Source organism: Malus sylvestris, chromosome 14, assembly GCF_916048215.2.
Source record: "Malus sylvestris chromosome 14, drMalSylv7.2, whole genome shotgun sequence".
Lineage (NCBI taxonomy): Eukaryota > Viridiplantae > Streptophyta > Magnoliopsida > Rosales > Rosaceae > Malus > Malus sylvestris.
Window position 1 is genome coordinate 29,883,874 of NC_062273.1, and position 22,392 is coordinate 29,906,265.

Sequence of the window (22,392 nt, forward strand, 5' to 3'; positions counted from 1 at the left end):
ATGTTTAAACCACTTCCAAATGCCTAATATTTTTTTTTTTAATGCTTACGAAAAATATTTTCGCAAAAATAAAAAATTTGCATTTTGCACAAAAAACATTGATGTCGCTATTTTTAGTTGGTTTTGAAAATTTGTAAAAATATTATCATTAAATCTATTTGTTTTTACGCCACTCCGTGAGTTTTTTTAACAATTTAAGATGTTGCAAGACCATGGGAAATGATCTTATCAGTTATTATGTCTCAGTAGCATTTTTATTGATTTTTAAAGTTGAAAAGGTAGAAAATTAATATAAACTAATAGCGAGGCCTCCAAAGAGATTTGCAGGTGTCAAAATCTTTGGAATATCCTAAATTAATTTTGAAAACATGTTATGCGACTAGAATGACTCAAAATTTAGCTGAAAATGAATCTTGTAAAAATTTAGCATTTTTATTGATTTTTAATGTTGAGAAATAGAAAAATATCTTTAAATTTAGATTTTAAATCATTGATTTCAAGTGTTTAAATATGAATTATAATAGATTTTGCACGGAAAATATATTTTGAAGAATATTAATATGATAGTTTGTTGTTATGGTAAATAAATAAAAGAAATATTAACAAAAAAATTAATAAAAACTGAAAAAAAAAATGAAAGGTGGGGGATCGGTATGAAGCTAGCGACTTGATTCGGGTATGATGCTATCGACTTGATTCCGGTGTAGCGACTTTCTTCCATGACGATCGAAAGAAGAGTACCGATCGTATCCTTTTCTTTTCTTTTTCCATTGAATTTTTTTCTTCCTACATTACTTTATTTAGATTCAAATACCTTTAGACTAGATTTAGATTTATATCCTTATTTTAGAATTTTTTGACATAGATTATAAGAAAATTTTCACCGGAAATACATTTTGTAGAACAAGAAGATGATAATTTGGTGTTGTAGTATGGGAAAAATGAAAATTTAACAAAATAAATAAGTAAATGGTTTAGGCGTAGGGAGATGCAGCCCAAACTCATGCCCTAGAGAAGACTTAAGGTGCAGCAAACCCATGAGGTTTACAATTTAGAGGCATGTGGATAGTAACACACTGAGTTCAAGAGTTTAGGGGCGTATGAATAATAGCACCCTAAGTTAGGCGCATTTCATCGCCTGGCGCACTCGATTTTTTTTCCCTTGCTGCAGCACGACAGAGAAATGTTTTTTTTTTTTATTTTTTTTTTAAGAAGGGCTTACCATGTTAAAATTTACGACTTTAATGTGAATACTATCATGGTTGATATTGGCTTATAAATGCCCTAGCCTCGACAACAATACTTCGTCCGACCAACCATGGTTGACCCGTGACATTAAAACTAAACCCTACCTCATATTGATAACGTCCTATAAATGCCCATCTCTCTCCCCCCCCCCCCCCTCCCCGGCGCACCAATGCTTGGTGTGAGTAACAACAGTCGACCCGTGGAATTAAAACTAAACATATCCCTTATAAATGCCCTACCCTTGACACGTACAATTCGTACGGAAAACCATGGCTGACACGTGAGATTAAACCTAAACCCTACCCCCGACGCAATTGGTTCGTACATGCAACTATGGTTGACCTGTGAGGTGAAATCAAATGTGTTTGATTGTTTTGTAGGTACAAATTCGTCAAGAATGAAGACGGTGGATTGTTGCTACCACAAAAGGATTGCAATCATTGTTTGTAACTATTCGCTACCTCATTACCACTACCCATGACAGCAATGCTATGTGAGATTGATTTGTGGTTTTTTCCAAAACAATAAAAATACTCGCTACTTCCCAAAGGCAACGACTGTGAGTCATTAAGATACCTTATGACAACTAATTTTCTACTTTAAGCTACAAGTGTTTCACAATTTTCTTGTAAGATTGCAATAACCTATAAGAAGTTGGGCCACCCTCTCTGTTACCAACTTATTTAGGATAAACATAACTTCATTCACTATAGTCATGCACTAGAAAGGACGCTTTCTAATTGCTTATGTGTATATAGAAGGGAGATTGATGAAGCGCACACAACCAAAAAACTAAGGCACAACAAATATGCATGTGAATTATATGCTCCCATCCCACCTTTCGTTTATGGATTTCAATTTCAACCGAAGAATCAAACTAATGTCAAATGCGTCATGCATGCAAAAGAAACTGAAACTATCTTTTTAGATCAAATTTTGTAAGTCACATTATATGTCTGTATGTTTCATTCTTTAATGATTTAGAAAATAAATTTAACTATCAATCGTCACTTCATATGATTTATAAAATATGATTAATAGATAGTCTTCCCAGCATCACCTTGCATGTAAATTAAAGCCCTGACCATGGTAAACGTGTGCAGAGTCCTTAGCTTCTTGCTTCAGAAATAATTTAACATTAACACTTGCATAACAGCATCTTCCTTTCTACAATACTTGCCTAGCTAGCAAGCTACAATATGATCCGTAGATTGGTATCTCAATAAATATGATTCTCTGTGCATTAATGCAGTTAACATGCATCTAACTGGTAAGTTATACCGTTTGTATGTCATTAGTGATAAGTTTTACACTGCTGAGATATCATTGATCTTCATCAAGACACCAAATTATGAAGAAGTCCCATTATTAACAGCTAAGAAATTGATAAAAGGAAGACCGGTCACGGTGCTTTTCTGTTGTCCCATACCTTCCTGATCCACCTCCTCCTCATCCTTTCTTGCATTATCTATCACTTCACTTCCATTAGACTCAGTATTTACTTGGAGAAAATCGTAAAACTCAATTGGCTGATGTTTATTATGATCTGCAACATAGATATAATTATAAATGTATAATTAGGAACCTTGCATGCATGAGAATATTGATCAATGGTCATTAATTATAACTGATAAAGGCATGCATCATCATCAAATATATATATGGCATATATTCTATCGTTAGGAAGATGCATGCATGGCACACTTGGAGTAATCATAAGCATTAATTGGTACTAGAGGATAATCACCTTGGTGCATTGTGACACTGCAGGTATTGGGATAGAACTCTTTTGGAAATGGAGGAGGGTTATGAGTGAAAGCTGGCCGATATTGGTGATAATTTCTGTCGCTGCATGAGTAGTATTTCCCAATATAATTATATGAATCAAGGTTCCATGTGCCGATATCGCAATTGATCTGCAGGGGATGGTCTTGTTTTGAAGAGGATTTTGGTTCATTATTGTTGGTAATGATACTCATGAATGAGGTTTGAGCAGTAATACTGGAAGTATTCCTTATTAATTTGGAGTGATTAAGCCTAGATCTTTCTCTGCATCTGCGTGCCATGATGACATGCCAATGGTTCTTGACTGCGTTATCGGTACGTCCAGGGAAAAGCCTTGCAATAACAGCCCATCTATTTCCATGGATGCGGTGAGAAACTAAGAGACGCTCTTCTTCCTCTTCTGTGAAAGGGTTCCTATTGATTCTTGGGTCCAACTGATTGAACCATCTCAACCTACAGCTTTTTCCTGCATCATTCAGTTCATAAATATCATTCGTGTACGTGATTACAAAAACATCGTTCAATTAAATGGTACCCCTCTTTCTTCAAGGGTACCGTACACTAACCCTAACCCATTAACTAATCTCTTTTCTACACACACACACATGAATGTCTTAGTTGAGTAATTATAATTTATACAAATTTAAATAATCGCATAAAAATATATTTGCCCTAGCCAGCTGCAGCATATATAATTTGGGGCTTCTTGGTATAAGTAGTTGCCAACAATTTCAACAATTGCAAACACATCAATCACAAATGAAAAAAATAGAACTAGTAGTACCTGATCTTCCTTGGAGCTTTTCTGCTATTGCGTTCCAGTTATGAGGTCCATATCGTTCCACCAACTCCCTAAGCTTCTCGTCTTCAGCTGGCCTCCAATGGCCTCTAGTGCACATCTTAATTATATGTATTCAAATTTGATCTTCAAGTGTTTTTTTCATAAATAAACACAAAAGAACAAATTAATAAGTAGGAATTAAAGCTGCCGAACAACTTAGGTAGAGCTAATTCACTACAAGGACCATGGATGCCTGAGGTTCTTCATTCGTGATCGAATGGATCGATTAAGACTAGCTAGATGCTTACTATTGCCGAGAGCAAAGAAGAAGAAGATGACGACGAGGACGATGATGTAGACCGTAGGGGCAAGGCAATAACAACCGAGACAATTATAATTGTGGAACTGCAGGAGAGATCAATAGATACAAGGGAGGAGCCGAGCTAGAGAGATCCTTTGAATTAGCTAAATAGATTAATTATATAAGGGAGAGGGAAAGATAGATGAAAAGTAAGTTCCGTTAGAGAGTGGGAGGGTTTGGACAGACCTTACACCTGCGATTGATGCAACGTCTTGGCTAACAAAAAAAACAACCACAATTATATCATCATCATCCCACCAAGTTATATTATAATATTATAAGATGAAAATATGACATGAAGAGTGAGAGAGAGAGAGAGATGGGTTGCTTGGTGGGGGTAAGATATGGTTCCTCTTTCAACGTCTTTCCAAATTTCTAACCTACAACGTCTACTTATAACCCACCTAGCCATCTTACTCTCATTTTCTTTTATTTATTAAATTTTATACATATATATATACACATAAATAATTATTTAATTCAGCAATGGTCACATTAACATAAATATGCATCATTAAATATAAGTTATAACCGATTGTATACACCAGATGATTACGTACCATACATACCATACAGCTAACCCTAATTCAATTAAATAAACCTTATCCTATTAAGAAAAGGAATTAAACAATTCTTAAAGACCAGAAGAAAAAGGGCGGGTTGGTTTGGTATCTATGGTGGTGTACTCGGAATATGGGAGTTTAATTAGGTTTTGGTTTTGTTCACCTTTCTGAGACCTAACTAACAATTGTAGCTTACAAACCTCACGACTCCAACTGCACGTGGAGAATCGGACACCATTGTTACAAAATGGTGATAATAACTACTACTTTTTTAGTCAAACTAACTCAAACTGCTCGATCTATTTCTCATATCGGGCCGTGTATCTGTGTACATAGACAGCACTTTTTTTTTTTTTGGCCTCATGAGCTCTTTCTTGTGAGTATGCGAAGAAAATTGTTTCACATTAGATTTAACTTCAGTATTTTATTGATAATTGATTTTAGAATACAACCTCAATTTCTTAATCACCTGTTTTCATCTTTCAGGCAAACACATGCATATATTAATCTCAATTCTCAAGTACTCCACATGTGTATATATCACTTTTTATTAGCTCTCTAATTGAAGTAGGGCAACCCACCAATACAAATAGGTCATATCACTTATCTTCTTCTACCTTTAACTAGTACTTTTTTTTGGTTAATTAACCGACATTTAAGTTGAACTATGATTTGATATAATGCAATCACGACAACACATAATAGCTTATGTTGATAGTGTAATTTGTAACCTCACCATTAGTATCTAATCTTGGACAGTAAATTTTGATGATTATAATGTAGCCTTACATTTCTTGAGTTAAGACAGTGAATTACGTTGGAAATTAACATTATGTTCAAAAACAGTCTTAACGTGAAGGGTTGGGAGCTCAAAAGCGAATAACAGTGTGTGATTAACATTTTCATGTCATAATAATATCTCATGTCTATATATATTACAACAAGGTGTCCATGATGTAACAAACAACGTTGTTCGTATAATAACAATTATAATGTTAAGTTCCACATTTTGTAACACAACGTTGACAGTAAGCTTGGCAATAAGCTTTGGCAATTATAATGTAATCTTACGCTTCTTGTAGTGTTGAATCACGTTGAACTTAACGCCACGTTGTAATAGCCTTCACGTGAAAGTTGTGGGCTCAAAAGTGAATAACGATGCTTGAGTGATTTTATGATTTCAACTTATAATATCTTACGACTGTATTGTAAAAAGACGTCTACAACATAACAACTAACGTTGTTAATGTAATATAACCTCGCCATTATTAAATAGCGTTAAAAATAAATATTGTCATATAATCTTACAAAGGTTACCAATACCCTTAAGAAAAAAAGGCACCATATAGAATATTTTCCATTCAAATACTATAAATTTAACCTTAGATCTGTGTCATATCAATTATGTTTGAGTTCATGCATGCATGTTGTGATTGTTATTAATTAGATGGTATAATTTTCTTTTATCGTTTTTTAAAAGGTTTTTTTTAGGTAAAATGATCTCTGAGATTGACATAATTTTATTTTGATTCCTGACAATGAAAATCGATACAAGTGGTCCCTGAGATTGTTTATCATAAATCATTTTAGTACTTCCATGAAAAATATTTCAATATCATCGTTAAATTATCACGTGAACAACCGTGTGACTACTTTTTTAAGGGTATTTTTGTCAAACCAACCCCTCCACTTAACGAGGATATTGACATATTTTTCACGGAATAACCAAAATAATTTACAGTAGACAAACTCATGGACTACTTCTATCAATTTTCATTGTCAAAGACTATAGTGAAAAGTTATATCAATCTCATGGACCATTTTAGCTAAAAATTAAATCTTTTTTTAACACATGAAAGTTAATGTGTGTAGTACATATAAGTATTAGAAAAAGAAAATTTATAGTGTTAGACCAGTGCTTGAGTTACAACCAATGAAATTAATATGTAGGTCACTATTGGGCTGCTTCTGATAACTAAGTAACCTGCATGAGTTATAATGAAGGATGACGTCTCTCTCCTATTGTAGCCATTTATCCTGTGTGTAATATTAAATTATGTATGAAAATGCTGGTGTAGACCCCCAACTTACCGAAAAAAAATATATCGAGCATGTTGGTGTGACCCAACATCCAAACTGCACAGAATCAAGGAAACTAATTAATTAGTTTTCCTGATATTAGTTATAGGGAAAGAAGCCATTCTTATAACCGTTGGCCTACCATTCTCCCAAGTAGGAGATCATCTAAATTGCTTGTAAAAAAAGTGAGGCAGGAAATACAACCTCCATCTTCACCCACATATGTGATATGTTTTACACTGCGCTTGACATTGGAAATGTCACAAGTACTTCATCAACTGTTTCTTCATTACCTACCTAGCGATCTCTCTCTCTCTCTCTCTCTCTCTCTCTCTCTCTCTCTCTCTCTCTCTCTCTCTCTCATATTGAGATATTCACAAAGATTTATGGAATTAATGGTCTACATACATCTGCTGCAAATTAAGTATTGTTCACTGTTAATTAATTTTTGGAGTGCTAAAATCTTGAATATATGGATGATGAGGAATGAAGAAAATGCATCCTATCTAGATTCGTTTTCATTCCCCAAATCATAACGCAATTCATTGCATACAAGTGTACATATATATAATTTGTTAATTGAAAATTCAAACTTTTTTTTTTTGTCAAAATTGAAAATTCAAACTCTAAATTCATCAATTGTAGAGTTCTTCATGACTGTTCACCAGTTTCACCTACTTTTCTTAGTGAGTCCTGAGCAATGCTATTAAAGTCATTCAAAGATGTTGAGAGTATTAATCCCACATCGGGGAAATAACAAACCTTGCATGTAGTTGGACTATTTCCTATATTGCCAATTAGTTTTATAGTGGAATCTTAACTTCTTCAAGTGATAACGATTTCTTGGTATTGATAAAATAAAACTCTTGCTAGTTAGGTTTCCTTGTTCCACAAGTATGTAGTAAAATGTAAATTAGCTTAGTTTTTGAGAAATTCTAATCCTTGAATCCAAATGCTGTGATGTACATATATAAAAGAAGTTTACCCCATAAATGAAATCTATCGAATTCAATAGTTCTGCACTACATTATGTACATAAAAGAATGAATGCATGATCTTTGACCATCTATGTAACTATTGTGACTGGTAATAATATTAATGATGATTTTTTCGCTCTTCTTAGGGTACAAATATATGAGGATACATAAATTCCATTTTGAAGGGATGTTGTGATGAACTTTTAACGGACACGTACCTTAGTTTACAGTGGTCTTGTCCACCTTACCGTATACATATATATGCGTATAGATATATGAAATAAGGTAGGTAGCTGGTAGCATTGTCTATAACTTTCTCTTGTTCTGTGATTCTAGATTTCTCTCTTACTCAAAGCCCGTTTCTGCAATAAGTTTAACCAAATCCTGATTAAGGTCGTTAATTAGTCCCCACAATCGATCACAAGGGGTAGGGATTTGACACTCACCTAACTAATAATATGGGATAAAGCTAGGGTTTCTGGTTCCAGAAGTAACATAAACTTCCCATCTGTAAAACTGCCCAAACCCAACTTATGAACCATTCCAAGGGATTGCTTTTGTTTCTTGATCGAGCTCTCCACTAATCAAGATCAATGAAGAGTACACCTACCTACCAAACCATATATATATATATATATATATATATATATATCCCCATAACATGATTAGCATTTTATCGCTATTTTAGCTAATAATTAGCTCTTTTCGTACATGTTTTAATTTTCAGTTAATTTTCATTATTGTTTTTTGTACAAATGTCAAGGTCAAGAATCAGCTTTCAACACGTACGGACTCGGTGATTAATTAATCTAGAATATGTTTTATGTTTAAATCAGGCGAATCACAACCCAACCCAAAGATTATTATAATTTGTGGAAATAAAATGCAGATGCTTCCTTGAGTGCAACTCACTTTTTTTGAGTTGGTTCTAGGGTATTAGGTAGAGGACAGGGATATATGTAAACTCTCAATCTCATGCACGTCATTGTTTCGCTAGCTTAGATAGGATATATATACATTCCTTTAAAAGAACAATACTTGGTTACTCAAATAATGAGTAGGAGTTCCTACCCAAAATCGTTCATTGCCGATTCATAGAACTTCGTGTTTATAATCGAAACCATTCATATTATAAATCACTTTATAAAAATCGCCTCTGCAAAAATGAATTAAAACTAAGGTCGTTTAGTCTTCAAATTATATAAAACAGATGAACGGAATTGATAAAAATATGACGAACCGTCTATGTATTTGCTACAATAGATTGACTAAACGACCTTATTTTAATTCATTTGTTTACAGAGATGATCTTTATAAAGTAATTCATAATATGAACGGTTTTGATCATAAGCACAAAGCTCTGTGATTCGAATATATAGAATTTTAAATAAGAGGTTCCTACTCATCCTTGAGCATCCAAAGCCAAACATTGTTCCCTTTAAAATGGATATGTCCTTGTACAGTTGTACTAACCTTGATGTTATCTAGCACCTTTACATTTTCTAATCCAATACCTGGCTGCCTACATTTCAATGTTTAGCACAATTATTAGGACCAAATTGTGTACCATTAATTAATTAGTTAACTAACTTCACTTTGTTGGTTGTCCAACTGAGAAGCGACTGCATTTCTATACATAGCAATAAGACCATGATTAACCATAAGAAAATATTGACCCAAAAATGAAAATATTGAATTCAAATATAAATTAAAAAGAAAAAAGTAGATATTTGACAATGATACCTAAAGAATTGTTATCAGCACCCTATAAAAACAAGATGCACTCTTTGAAGTGCAATTTGTACGTTGGCGTTATGTAAAAAGGGATGTCATAGGAACTTATATCTATTTTTTAATTTGTTATATAAACTAAAATTTTAAGCCATTTGTCATATCAAGTTTCAAAAATCATTAGTTTATCATTTCATCTTAACTCGGTAAAGTTTTCCATCCAAAACTTGCACATGACTTATTTTCAAGGTTATTTTGAACATTTTAACTTCCCCTTCAAGATTATTTTGGACATTTCAACTCCCGTTTTATTTTAATTAACATTTTTGACAACGTTAAGTTCTCAAAGCTTGTAATTAGTTAAACTCCATGTTAGTGAGCTTAATGTACTTTTTTAGTAGTTCACTGTAAGTTTATAAAACGAACGTGGCATGTATTTTTTGTACCAAAAGATAAGTAGAGAACTTGTAAAAAAGAACTTAAGGTGAGATGACTCTTTTTTAGTGCAAATAACAATTCTCTATATAAAAAAAAACACAAGTAGTTTTGGCCAATTCTTGACTTGTTTAAGTTTATAAATGGAGCTTCCACTACTGTACTAGAATTGTTGTTGAAGAAAACTTTAGTATATAATATTAGTTGGAAATTATATAAGTGGCTAGTGCTCAATGGAAAAAAAATCATGACTAGATACCATTTCTTTCGGCTCAAGTGTTGATTGACGCAATGAGCTCGCAAGTCCAACATGATTTCGACATTTTTCATGTCCAAATTTGACTAGTGGACATCCTCCGTCCTTTCATTTAGAGAAATATTACCACTAGCAAATTAGGAATCTTCGGGTTTACTCGAAGTTACAACATGTAACCTCGGTAAATTCAAGAGTTACATCTTATAACTTTCAAATTTGAAGTAACTTTTAAAATAGGTCACTTTATTTTTTTTTATTTTTTATTTTTATTTTTTCACATTGCATTATGAAGTTTTGAAATTATCAATTTGTCTTTTGATATGTCCTCAATCACATTCCAAAACAACTTGTCACATTTTGGTCTTAATATTGTAAGTGTAACTTCTACGCTACCTGAAAACATGTCTCATATTTTTCACATCATCAATTTAAACAAAATGCTAAGAAATTAAATAAATGAAAAACAAAAATTGGTATAATACTAAAATCTATGTGAAAAGTTAAAAACTTAGCATTCCTTCTCAAAATTCACCTAAAACATATGATAAGTGCATAGTGAGCTCTAAATTCAATGAAACTAGCTCGGGCCACAAGTTCGGTGCATGTTTGAAATATTCAGTTTTTTGCCACGTTGTATTTCCACAAAGAATGTAATTGTTTGTAAAACCCTACTCTTATCTATCTGTGCCCTTCCTATCTCTGATTTTGATGTTCCGGTCAAAACATCATGATTCATGATGGTAAATACAAATAAAGTGGTACCTCTAAATCAGGACTTACATGAAACAGTCACGCCAAGGCGGCAGTTCCCAAAACTAATCAAGCAATGTTGTGTCAAAAATTTAAAACACGTGCCGTTGTGTTATCAATTCTAGATGCTATTGTGGCGTCCCGAAGAGGTGTAGGAAATTGATGGGCTATGGTAGCAACAGCTGTGACAAAATGAAAAAATTGAGAACCTGTTAAGTTTCCTAGTGATGATGCACGTCAGTCAACGATATATTAAAAATAGTTGGAAAGAGAGGGAGAGAGATTACATGCTCAAAGTGATCATCTGTTTCTATTGCACAAGGGGGAACCAGACAGGAACGACGCATTCTGTACAGAAGATCCTGATGGAAAAATACAACATCCTTGGTACCCAACTTTAATCTGCATTCAAGAAGGGGAAGTCATTTAGTAGCAGGACAACTGAAAATACAAGCACAATAGAGAAACTTTGTATCTCAAGACTCACAAGGTACCCTGGGGAGAAATAAATTCTTCTGTCTTGGAATTTATTGTAGCCAACTGAATCAGTGTCCAGAAAACACATACCTGCAAGGATTACTGGAAAATATGCAATTTGGAATGTGATTTTGAAGCTCTTCCGTTAAATATTTTGGTAAAGCATTCCTGGGCAGAGCTGTTGAAGGGCCTGAAATTGTCAAAAAGTAGAAAGTGATGAAGAATGCACCTATACTCTAGGCCCCTTTTTTAAGAAACCTTTTCTTTCTTTGGAGCAGCATGTTAAAGCAAGCATCATATACCTGCATCATCAGGACCTGGGATAAATAGAAAACAACTACGCTCTGCTAGCCGTGGATGGGCTGCAATCATCTGCCCTAGATTGCCAAACTGCGACCTGCATGTCTAGGGAGCTCACTATTGTTTTTACTGATGTAGGAAAGAAAAGACTATCCAGATTCACAAAATAAATCTTACGAAATATTCCTCACCTGAGACTGGAGAAAGAATGAAAAGCAAGATTACATGGGCGAGAGCAAAAATTCCCCATGAATACAAATAAGCATGGTGCAAATTCTTCATCCTCAAAGGCACTGAGGACCGTCCCTAGCTTTCCCATCGCCTTGTCAAATAAGAAAAGAACTATTGATGTAATGTCGAGAAACTCTGAGAATATATAAGTTTTTACCATCTTTCATAAGAAAAAGAATGTTAGTCACCTCTTCACTGTCGAGTCAAATGTCAGATAGTATGACAACATTGTCATTAGCTGCTGTCCAACTTTGCAAGTCTGAGCTGTTTGAAGTGTAAAGGAAACTATATATCCATAATAACCTTTGGCTAGTCTATATGGTTCAACAATTTTACCAGCTATATTTACAAAATTTTGAACATGTCCAAAAGACTGCAACAATTTTAGGATACAGTCTCCTCTTCTGTTAGTGAACTACTTCCAAAAAAGTCATTCCCTGCAATAAATTGGAGGGACTCGTGTCTGGGCTCAAGCGGAGGAAATCCACAAGTAATCACCTTCACAAAAAAATTTAGCAGCCTGATGCCTGATACAATCTCTTGAGAAACAAATTCACTCGAGTTACTTTTAAGATTCACTGATCTGGTCCAGATTAGCTAAATCGATTACCACATTATGATATGTTAATTCAGCCCCATATTAGGTGAAAATAATTAATTCCGAGAAGGAGCAATGTTCTTCCTTGGGAATTACAAGATATTAAGTACTGGTATTTTTAAAACTAAATTCTCATAAAAGCATGTGCAATTTTTTTTTAAGAGCATAGAGAAGAAAAGGATGTTAGCTAACCTGAAAGACACACTCTAAGAGCATCTCACCTTCTGCAACAACTATTGTGTTCTCCACGAAAAACCCTGCAGTTATCTGGTATGGATTGTCAAAGAAAATGATTATTTCATACTTTACATTTGACAGAACCTCAACTTTGTATTTCACGAGTTCAGGGATAGCCATAACTCATCGCACAACTGAGCCTCTATAAAAAAAAGATACGGAATCAATGCCTCTCATAAAATCAACACTGAGGTTATCAATGATTACAGTGTGTAAAGGATATTGCATTCGATAAGTTAATTTCCACAGACGAAGAAAGGTCTTCCAAGTAAAAAAGACCATCCTCCAACTGAGATATCAGTCCCATCACCCATCTCCTTCCGGTTTGCCCAATCAGAGACTGAATTGGAGATATCTGGCCAGCATGTCATAAATAAAAATTCATTCAATTCAACCTTGGCGCTTACGAAAGGATTCCAATCAGATTTACTCAAAGAAAGAAAATGTGAGTACCAACCTCGCGGCTACCTGAATCCGACGATTTAGAACCAAATGCTGGTCTGGAAAACTCCTTATGGCGAGAGATAATCTGGGAGAGCAAGAGAAACCTATCCATGTACAGTGCCGATTTGGCAGATGCTTCGCCATGAATAGGTAATCTCCCAGCATGCCTAAAAATCAACCCGAAAAACGAAAAGAAAAGCACATTAGCCTGTTCAAAAACACAGTCACATTACAAAGAATTAAAGAATTGGTTGGCAAAAAAGAGACGTACTTGTAAAAACTTTTCTTGATGGGATCGTATCGGAACTTTGGGACCTTGAAGGTATCAATTATGTGCCAATCAGGTTCAGATGTACTAGTAACACCGTCATCATCGCCGTCGTAGATGGCCGCGTCAGCACGCGACAGTTTGGTAACGAGGCGGTGCACCGTCTCCTTGTCCTTTCCTGCAATCCCAAAGAAAAAGGCACAATCTTTTGTTTAGGAAGAAAAAGGGAAATTGAAAATGATTGATTTTGTGAAGAAATGGTGAAAATTGAAAGAAAAAAAGTTGGGGGAATTACGGGGTTGGGTCTGGAGGAAGTCAAGGAGGAGATCGATGGCGTCGTCGTCGGGAGCACAGTCTTCGAAGTTGGATGCGAAGGAGAGGATCTCGTCGACGGCGTCCTGGTCAAGCGTCTACCCTCTGATCTTGCACTTCCTCTGCACCTTCTTCCTCCCCAAACTGCTCATCTCTTTCTTAGTTCCGATTGCTAAAACCTCGGTATGGGCTTTCGGCTTTTACTAGTTTTGGGCGGGAAACTGTCTTTCTTCTCTCTTTTTCCACGAGAGCCGGGAAAATATATCCACTTGTGAAGCAGAGCTACTCCACATCTCTTTTTATTACTCAAACACTCATTTTACTTTTCGATCGTCAAATTAAATGAATTAAAATATAAAAAAATAAAAAAACAGAAATTCATAACAAGTGTGTAGAAGGTTAAAAAAAAAACCTGTGTGGATAGCACCACTCTAAATTTAAATTTAAAAACATGATAACAAAAGGGTTTTTCACTTTATCTTTTTTTTGGAAACATTAGAAACTTTAATTTATGAGATTTGTCAATGGAATAGTGTTTGAAGTTCTTATTGAATCATTTGAAGTTCTGTTTTTACAACCAACAAGCGAACAGTGAGTAGTACTTTTTCTTTTTTGTGAATAAATTGATTTTTTTTTTTATAACAGAAATTCATAACAAGTGTGTAGAAGGTTAAAAAAAAAAAACCTGTGTGGATAGCATCACCCTAAATTTAAATTTAAAAACATGATAACAAAAGGGTTTTTCACTTTATCTTTTTTTTGGAAACATTAGAAACTTTAATTTATGAGATTTGTCAATGGAATAGTGTTTGAAGTTCTTAATGAATCATTTGAAGTTCTGTTTTTACAACCAACAAGCGAACAGTGAGTAGTACTTTTTCTTTTTTGTGAATAAATTGATTTTTTTTTTTTTTACACTAAGGGGAGGAGCAGTTCGTCAAAGCTACACAATGGGCAACCTAATTTGGTATTGAATTCGTCATCCACAAGATTCGAACTTAAGACCTCTCACTTCCAAGTGAAGAGAAATATCATCAAACCGTAGACCAGTGAGTAGTACTATCTTCTCAATATTTGAAGATATCTCCTACCAAACAAACAAAAAGTTTCATTTCCGCAAAAAATGAGGTGTAGTTTTATAGTTCAAGGTCTTCAACTTGTGTTTTTTGTTTCCCCTTTTCGTTAAAATTAGATACAACGCCCGCTAAACAAGCTCCCTTAACGTTAACTTCCCTCTTCTTACAAATTCTACTCTTCATGTAATTACCTCCAACTGGGGAAAATTTCGTGTCTGGCAGCCGGACCACATGTCCATGCGCCCACACACAAGACCTGAGACCCCTTGTATTATTGTATCACCGAGACCCACCGGTGCTCCCACCTTTTGAGAGGGTGCCTCATGCAGCTTCCCGTACACAAGTTCTCCATCTGAATTTTCGTCACCTTCGCATCACCCTCAACTAGCAGCACTACTAAGCCTGCTTCCTTACTCCTTTTGCAAGACAGACAGCTCTGCAGTCTTTTAACCCGAAACACAATATTTGGGACTTGGTGGAAAATCTCCATGTTGGTATCGAACTGCATTCATTCCAGTTCCAGTCTGAGGCATGGCTGACCTGGTACAGCAACAATATTTTATCTCGAAACATCACCTTCAGAATTTGCTATTGTGCTCAAGCTCCTTCCAATTCCTTTCTTGATTCCATTCAATTAGACAGTCTGAAAGAAATTATCAGGCAAATAGGTACAAACTTCATTAGCTCTCTCTCAAACTCATGCTCTTCCGTTTCTGGTTCAATGCAAAACGTCTTGCCATGGAAGGATTATAGAACTTTCTCATATGACTCGAAAGCCTGTGAATCGATTGAAGATCACCAATCACTGAAAGCTTCATCAGAAACGAGTCAAACTTGCTATATGGCAATTTCATTTCCTTGTTTATGACATCTTCCAATAGGCAACATGCATCTTCCACTTTATTGCAATCAAAAAGCCCTTCAATCATCATGCAGTAAGTATCAGTGTCCTGTGCGCAGCCCCTCTTATCCATCTCATGCCAAGTCTCAAATGCTCCGTCAGGATCACTCATCTCAAAATACATTGAAATCAGCATGTTATAAGTCTGCACACTAGGCATACAACCTCCGTCTATCATCCTTCCGTAAAGCTTAAGTGCTTCATCACTCTTTTTATTGTCACAAAGGACCTTGAGAAAACAGTTATAAGTAACTATGTCAGGAGGGTAACCTTTGTTTCCCATCTCTTGCAAAAACTTGTAAGCCTCATTCACCTTCCCAGCCAAACACATCCCTTCAAGTAGCTCCTTGTATGTAGAAACATCAGGAAGACAACCACTGTTTATCATATGTCCCAGGAGTTTGAAGCACTCCTCCATTTTATCATGCTGGACAAGAGCCACAATCATAATTGCATAAGTTTTTGCAGTGGGAGAAGAAAGTGTAGAACCCTTCGTTCGCATGAATTCAAATAGTTCAGCGGCCTCGGAAACCATCCCTGCCTTGCAAAAGGCATCAATGGCAGTAGTGTATGTGAAATTATCAGGCGTATGACCCTCTTGGATCATCTCTTCCAGTAGCCTCATTCCTCTAGTCGGGTTCCTAACTCTACACCAACCGAAAAACAAAATGTTGTATGTATTAGCATCAGGCTTAACCTTTTTCCTCACCCTCTGTAACATGTCTTGAGCATCCTGAACCAGACTGCACTTACACAAAGCATCCAACAGCAGGTTCAAGGCATTGATTTCCGGCTGCGTCTTCACCCTTATCCTCTTCTTCTTGGCGAATTTCTGCAGATAGGTGAGATGCTTTTCCGTGTATTGCTTCAAAATCTTTAAAAGAACCTCAACGGGAACCTTATTCTTGTCATGCCTCTTCATATAATCCAGTAAATCACAAACAATTCGAAACTGCTTCACCTTATACCTCGTGCACGACAATATATCAATCATAATATTGTATGCCGCAGATTCATGAACATAATTCTCTTGGCGGCCTGCCCACATAAAAAACCTAAATGCTAGTTTCTCCTCGAAACGAAACCTATCAAGTACTCCAACAACCAATGGAGTAGTCAATGGTAAACCAACTTGATCAAGAGCTTTCTCCATATCACAATATGAGTAAGAGTTATCCATAATCACCTCGTAAAATTTATCGACATCACTTCCTAATAACCTTTCCTCACCACCAACCCCATCAAAATCCAAACTTTGACCTACTGCAACGATTTCTGAACAAAAAGGACGCGCAGTGACCTTAAATCTTGCAAGAACATTGATGGGTTGCGATAATTTAACCAAATTCAAACATGGGGTCCCTAGAAATGGCATGGAATGATAACATGAAAACGCAGAGAGCACGTAATTTCGAAAATTTGATATGGGTTCAATCGGGGATATCACATATCCAAAGATATTAGCTTTGGAGGGGAGGGATAAGTAGAGATTCTTAGAAGTGAACATATTGATGAAATATACGCCTCGCGTGGAAGACAAGGAAGTTTTAAGAGATTGGAACAGCATATTGTTTGAGAAAAGGAAAGGGAGAAGATTACCAGGAAGGATGCCAACTCTGCAACTTTTTCTCTTTACGCGCCTTGGCTTAGACCCAGAGCCAGTGAGTAAGTTGGAGAACGATAAACAAAAAAACCCAGTAACAATTTCTGAGAGAGAGGGAGAGAAGGGGAAAGGATTTGCAGAGAAACAGGGAGAGAGTCTTCGCTCTTCAGCAGAAGATGGCCGTTTTGCAGGGCACTGGGCAGTGACTCGGTGAGGGGGTGTTTTTAGTGGGCCTGGGCGTTTAGGGCTCTGGGAGCCCAACGTAGTCCACCAGGATCCAGTTGCATTTGCCCACGTACTTGTCTTATCACTCCTTGTTTAGTGGCTAAGATTAGATAACTCATTTGATTAAGAAGGGAGCTGGTATTCACACATATTTTTAAGTCCCTTACACAGTCTTCTTTATTTTTTTTCCATCAATTTGAATAAATCAAACGAAAATAACGAACATAATTAAACAAGAATGTGCATGAAGAGAAAAAAGACGTGTGTTTATCATTTCCCTATTAAAAAATACGATACGTTAACAACAAAGTGTCAAACGAGCTCTTGCCTCCAACTCAAAATGGACTGAGTTCGATTCATTAGGTTCTTCAATTTGTTCGGCAAAAGAAAGAGAGCGGCGAGAAGGCATCTTTTGATTACTATTAGAGGAAAATCTCAAATGGACAAAAAGTTGAAGGAATGAATTAGTTATAAGGTGTTATATCCTGCAATTTGTAGGGATTTTTTTCTTCATGACTAATTAATTTTCTAACTTTAACTTGAATTAAATTTGGAAGTGAGCCAGTAGTTTTTCTTTCAACATCACCTAAATCTAACGAGTTATCAAATCCAATCCATTATTATTAGATACCAAACATAACTTTAGAGTCATCAATAGTTCGGATATTGTTTTTGAAGTGGTTATGAAACAAAAAAAATTGGTACGTTAAAAAAGTGCTTTCTGTGAAACTTTAATAAAGTAGAAATCTGTCCTTATGATTACACAGGCAAATCAAATCAATCCTTAATTATTGAAGAAACCAAACACAATCACTCCTAAAAATATTGCCTAGCATGCGCCTCTTTTCTTCACAATCCCCTTCCAGCGCGACACTATCTCTTGCTCAGCCTCTGGCTCGCTCTTATGAACAGTAGACTTCACAGCCACCTCGCTGTCACGGACTACTTCATCGACAGTAGGCGTGACATGGGCAGTTTTGCTAGACACTTGGCTCGGGAGTGTGTCTACTTCCCTCATAACTTTGTCAATGTCTGAGATGAGCCTCTCCGCTAAGCCCCGGCTGAAATCCTCCCTAATAACCACGCGAAGAACAGCTACATGTTCCGCATTGGCTGGCATCGTGTAGGCTGGAACTGTCCATCCGAACTTCCTCAAACTATCTGCTACCTCGAACACGGTGTGCTTGCTGCTGTCTTTTAGAGAAAAGGCCACGAGTGGCACTCCTATGTCTTTGGAGAGAATTTTAAATCGCCCTGTTTTCTCTAGTCCTTGTTTCAGCATTCTTGTATTCTCCATGCAGTTTTCCATCACATTTTTGTAACCCTAACACATACAGGGAAAGAGACACAAATTAATCAGACAATAAAACATCATTTTGCGTAAAATCAAACCGGAGAACATTTTAACTGACGTAGGTTTTTATGTATGAAATGGTAGCAAAAGTTACCTCAAAACCGAGTCGAATGAACTGATAATACTGAGCAATTATCTGGCTAGAACCTACAGCACAACATATTACACAGTATGTAATGAAAATTAGGGAATCGATTAGGGACTGATTGTACAGGTAGAAGCACATAAAACTGTTTCCTCAGGATGCACATGGTAGCCGGCGCATCTTCAAAAAGTGTTTTTGAGACCCAAAAGCAAAGTAATTGTACATACTACATAGCAAATTGATAGATTATGTATAATTCAGTACCTTTAGAAAAGTTGAGGGTGAAAGTGGGCTGATCAGATCCAAGGTAATTGATGTGAAATATAAGCTCGTCCGGCAAGTCCTCCTTACTCCTCCATACAACCCACCCAACACCGGCGTACACAAGGCCATACTTGTGACCACTCACATTGATGCTCTTGACTAACGGCAAGCGGAAATCCCACTCGAGCTCGGGATACAGAAACGGAGCAATAAAGCCTCCGCTGGCAGCGTCGACATGAATGGGAGTGTCCCAGCCCGTCTGCTTATTCTTTTCAACAAGGAGATCATGAAGGAGCTTCACGTCTTCGAACTCTCCTGTTAGGGTTGAGCCTAGAATAGCAGCAACACAGATAGTGTTCTCATCAACCATCTCAACTGCTTTCGCAGGGTCCATCACGTAGTATCCCTCCGACAGCTTCACCTCCTTCAGTTCAACTTCGAAATACCTAGCGAATTTTTCCCAACAAACCTGCGGAATATATTTTGATGGAGAAATAATATTAGGAATGCATCAATAATCTTTTGAAATCTCAATTGAATACAACCCGTAAATGTAAGTCATCAGAGTAAGAATCTGACCTGCACATTAGCTCCGGTGACCATGTTGGGCTTATCAAAAGGCTTTCCCTCTAATTTTCTCTTGTTCTGCCACTTCCTTTTGAAAGCTAGGCCTGCCAGCATCATTGCCTCTGAAGAACCTACTGTTGACACACCAACAGCAGTTTCGCCGTCTCCAATGGGAGCATTAAACAGATTTGCGATAATATTCACACAACGATTCTACATTGAAAGAGCCACAGAAAGAAATATCAACATTACCAAGAAATGGCAAGTTTGAATTGGGACAATAAACATTTACCATAATCTTATCATCCTACAACTTTTAACTTAAATTATTAGGTTTATGTTCTCGTAATGTTAGAAGCATATTGTTGTGCAAACATAATCTTCGTCCTTGGAAGTTCCATTTGATTGTTTTTATCTTATCGTTGTACAACAAGAGTAAAAAGTTACCTACAATGTCAAAATTTCGAAGCTGAATATCTAACTAGTAACCTTTTAGTTATAGTAGTTCTCACAAATGAAGCTGCATTTTTCTTTTACATAAAATTACAGTCAAGTTTATTGATAACATATTAACATTTACACAAGTTGCTTACTAAAAAAATATAAGATCAAAATATCAATAACATCAACAAGAATTTCGTCTAAAAAAGAATAAGGTTAAAATATCATAATTTGCATCTATTTAATCTTTATTTTTTATGTTAAATAAAAAAATAATTGATCATAAGAGTGACAGAGAGAACATGTGTACATGATAAATTGTTATCTGAACCCAGATCTTATCCGGATCTACAAAAACTGAACCTAAGGATCAAATGATCTGGGCCGTTGAAATTTGATCCAACAACTACAAACAAGAGGTCCCTCTAAAAGTTATACATTGTAACCGTTTGATCAAATTTTAACGGTCTAAATCATTTGATCCTTAGGCTCAATTTTTTAAGATCCGAAGAAGATCTGGGTTCTTGTTATCGCATCCCCAGCCCTAATCCTCTCACCCATATATACTACATTCTGGACCCACACGAGTGAATTTATAAGTAATATTTCTGTTGACTTGCATCCTCCAATACGAGTCCGGATCCTCGCTGGATCCTCTTTATGAAGATTTCGAAAATCCATGAATTGTGTACGTTTATTGTACATTATGTGGTCGAAAATTATTTTTAATATCTTTATTAAACAGTACTTAATAAAAACTGACCGTATAATATATGATGAATGGACACGATTTACAGATCCTAGAATCCTCACCAAAAAATCCGGAGAAGATCCTGTTGGCTCCAATACTTCCTAGATCTCGACAGATGGCGTTTAATTTTGTTTGCAAATTAAGTTAACTTTGTTATAATTAATATTAATATAATGAGTAGTGAAGAAATACCTAGGAGAGACTCTTCATGCAACCGGTTGTATATTTCTTTCGTCAAATCACTGACGAAAGATAAAAAATAAATAAAACAAAGACGAATGCAATGTACAACCGATAACATAAAAAAATTTACCGTAAAAGTAAAAGAGATGATAGATGGATGAGCTGACCTGGAGTTCAGTAGTAACAGGGTACTCATCCATGTCGACGTAGTTTTTGTTCATGGAAGCCATCATCAGCCGATCGCATTCAGGCTCCATCCACGTCGTCACGAACGACGCCAAGTTCAGCCGCGGATTCCCGTCCAGCATCAGCTCGTCGTTTATTATCTGATACGCCGAGTCCTTTGGCATCGACGTCTCCGGCATCTGAAACCTACACAATTACACATACACGTACGCATTGCTTAATTCTTGGTAAAAACTCGCTAGCTTTCATTAATATTACTTAGTGTTTATTAAAAAAAACAAGGGAAGTAAGGAATTAAAGAGTGGAAAAACATACTTAGGGAGGACGTTACGCACATATCTGGAAGCAAAGGTACAGTTCACCTGCTCTCCATGACGCTCAGCGGAAGTCGTTGAGATCACCATCTCAATAAATTGTTAAATTTAGGAAGAAAGAAGAAGAAAATAGGGAACAAAAATATGAAGCCTTGTTGCAGTTGCAGCTGAAGGTTGTGAGGGAGGAGGAACTGAGGAGTAGATGGTTTTATACTATTATCTCAAAACTTTATGATAAATAAGGAGCAAGTCGGGAAAGTAATAAAAGCATAACGTCTTGAAGCACGTAACGTATGGCAGAAAAAGGACACGTACTGAAAATATTTGGCGAGTTGGCCATTTTACCCATGCATTATTTTAAGGGAATCTTAATGATTAAATCATCGCTATCGAGTTTTCAAAAAAAAAAAAAACACATCGCTATCGACTCATCCACCCTACCCTACCCTGCTTGTTTTCTATCCACCTTGTGTCGGTAGAGAGAACAAAACGGAAAGTGATCCTATTGGGATTCATTCTATCAAATTCATCCGATTAATAAATTAGAGCTTTTAAAATTAGATCAAAATTGTTAAAATTATTATAACTTTTAAATGGGCTTTCTATTTT

At 36.0% G+C, this 22,392-nt stretch overlaps 3 protein-coding genes and 1 pseudogene across 3 annotated transcripts; all 4 read right to left on the reverse strand.

Annotated features, from left to right (window-relative positions):
- Positions 1 to 2,335: 2,335 nt before the first annotated feature.
- Positions 2,336 to 4,465, reverse strand: LOC126599935 (transcription factor MYB54-like). Its single transcript, XM_050266413.1, has 3 exons — positions 3,818 to 4,465; positions 2,996 to 3,499; positions 2,336 to 2,794 (listed from the first exon to the last, which is right to left on the reverse strand). The coding sequence occupies exons 1-3, from the start codon at positions 3,930 to 3,932 to the stop codon at positions 2,598 to 2,600; spliced, it is 816 nt and encodes a 271-aa protein (XP_050122370.1). The 5' UTR covers positions 3,933 to 4,465; the 3' UTR covers positions 2,336 to 2,597.
- A 6,244-nt stretch (positions 4,466 to 10,709) lies between these two features.
- LOC126599932 (DNA polymerase epsilon subunit B-like) lies at positions 10,710 to 14,201 on the reverse strand (annotated as a pseudogene).
- A 565-nt stretch (positions 14,202 to 14,766) lies between these two features.
- On the reverse strand, positions 14,767 to 17,628 carry LOC126599930 (pentatricopeptide repeat-containing protein At1g73400, mitochondrial). The gene has a single exon (XM_050266410.1). The coding sequence runs from the start codon at positions 17,375 to 17,377 to the stop codon at positions 15,590 to 15,592; it is 1,788 nt and encodes a 595-aa protein (XP_050122367.1). The 5' UTR covers positions 17,378 to 17,628; the 3' UTR covers positions 14,767 to 15,589.
- A 708-nt stretch (positions 17,629 to 18,336) lies between these two features.
- LOC126599931 (glutamate decarboxylase 4-like) lies at positions 18,337 to 21,998 on the reverse strand. The gene is made up of 6 exons (XM_050266411.1): positions 21,785 to 21,998; positions 21,451 to 21,655; positions 19,921 to 20,121; positions 19,342 to 19,810; positions 19,087 to 19,139; positions 18,337 to 18,962 (listed from the first exon to the last, which is right to left on the reverse strand). Exons 1-6 carry the CDS (start codon positions 21,871 to 21,873, stop codon positions 18,468 to 18,470), a joined length of 1,512 nt encoding a protein of 503 aa, XP_050122368.1. The 5' UTR covers positions 21,874 to 21,998; the 3' UTR covers positions 18,337 to 18,467.
- Positions 21,999 to 22,392: the final 394 nt, after the last annotated feature.

Excerpts from the sequence above, each read along its gene's own strand:
- LOC126599935 (XM_050266413.1), bottom strand. The coding sequence starts at position 3,932 with ATGTGCACTAGAGGCCATTGGAGGCCAGCTGAAGACGAGAAGCTTAGG. Across the intron at positions 3,500-3,817 it reads AAAGCTCCAAGGAAGATCAG|GAAAAAGCTGTAGGTTGAGA; the intron begins GTACTACTAGTT and ends TGAATGATGCAG. Across the intron at positions 2,795-2,995 it reads CAGTGTCACAATGCACCAAG|ATCATAATAAACATCAGCCA; the intron begins GTGATTATCCTC and ends TCTATGTTGCAG.
- LOC126599930 (XM_050266410.1), bottom strand. The coding sequence starts at position 17,377 with ATGCTGTTCCAATCTCTTAAAACTTCCTTGTCTTCCACGCGAGGCGTA.
- LOC126599931 (XM_050266411.1), bottom strand. The coding sequence starts at position 21,873 with ATGGTGATCTCAACGACTTCCGCTGAGCGTCATGGAGAGCAGGTGAAC. Across the intron at positions 21,656-21,784 it reads GTGCGTAACGTCCTCCCTAA|GTTTCAGATGCCGGAGACGT; the intron begins GTATGTTTTTCC and ends GTAATTGTGTAG. Across the intron at positions 18,963-19,086 it reads TCATTCGACTCGGTTTTGAG|GGTTACAAAAATGTGATGGA; the intron begins GTAACTTTTGCT and ends TGTATGTGTTAG.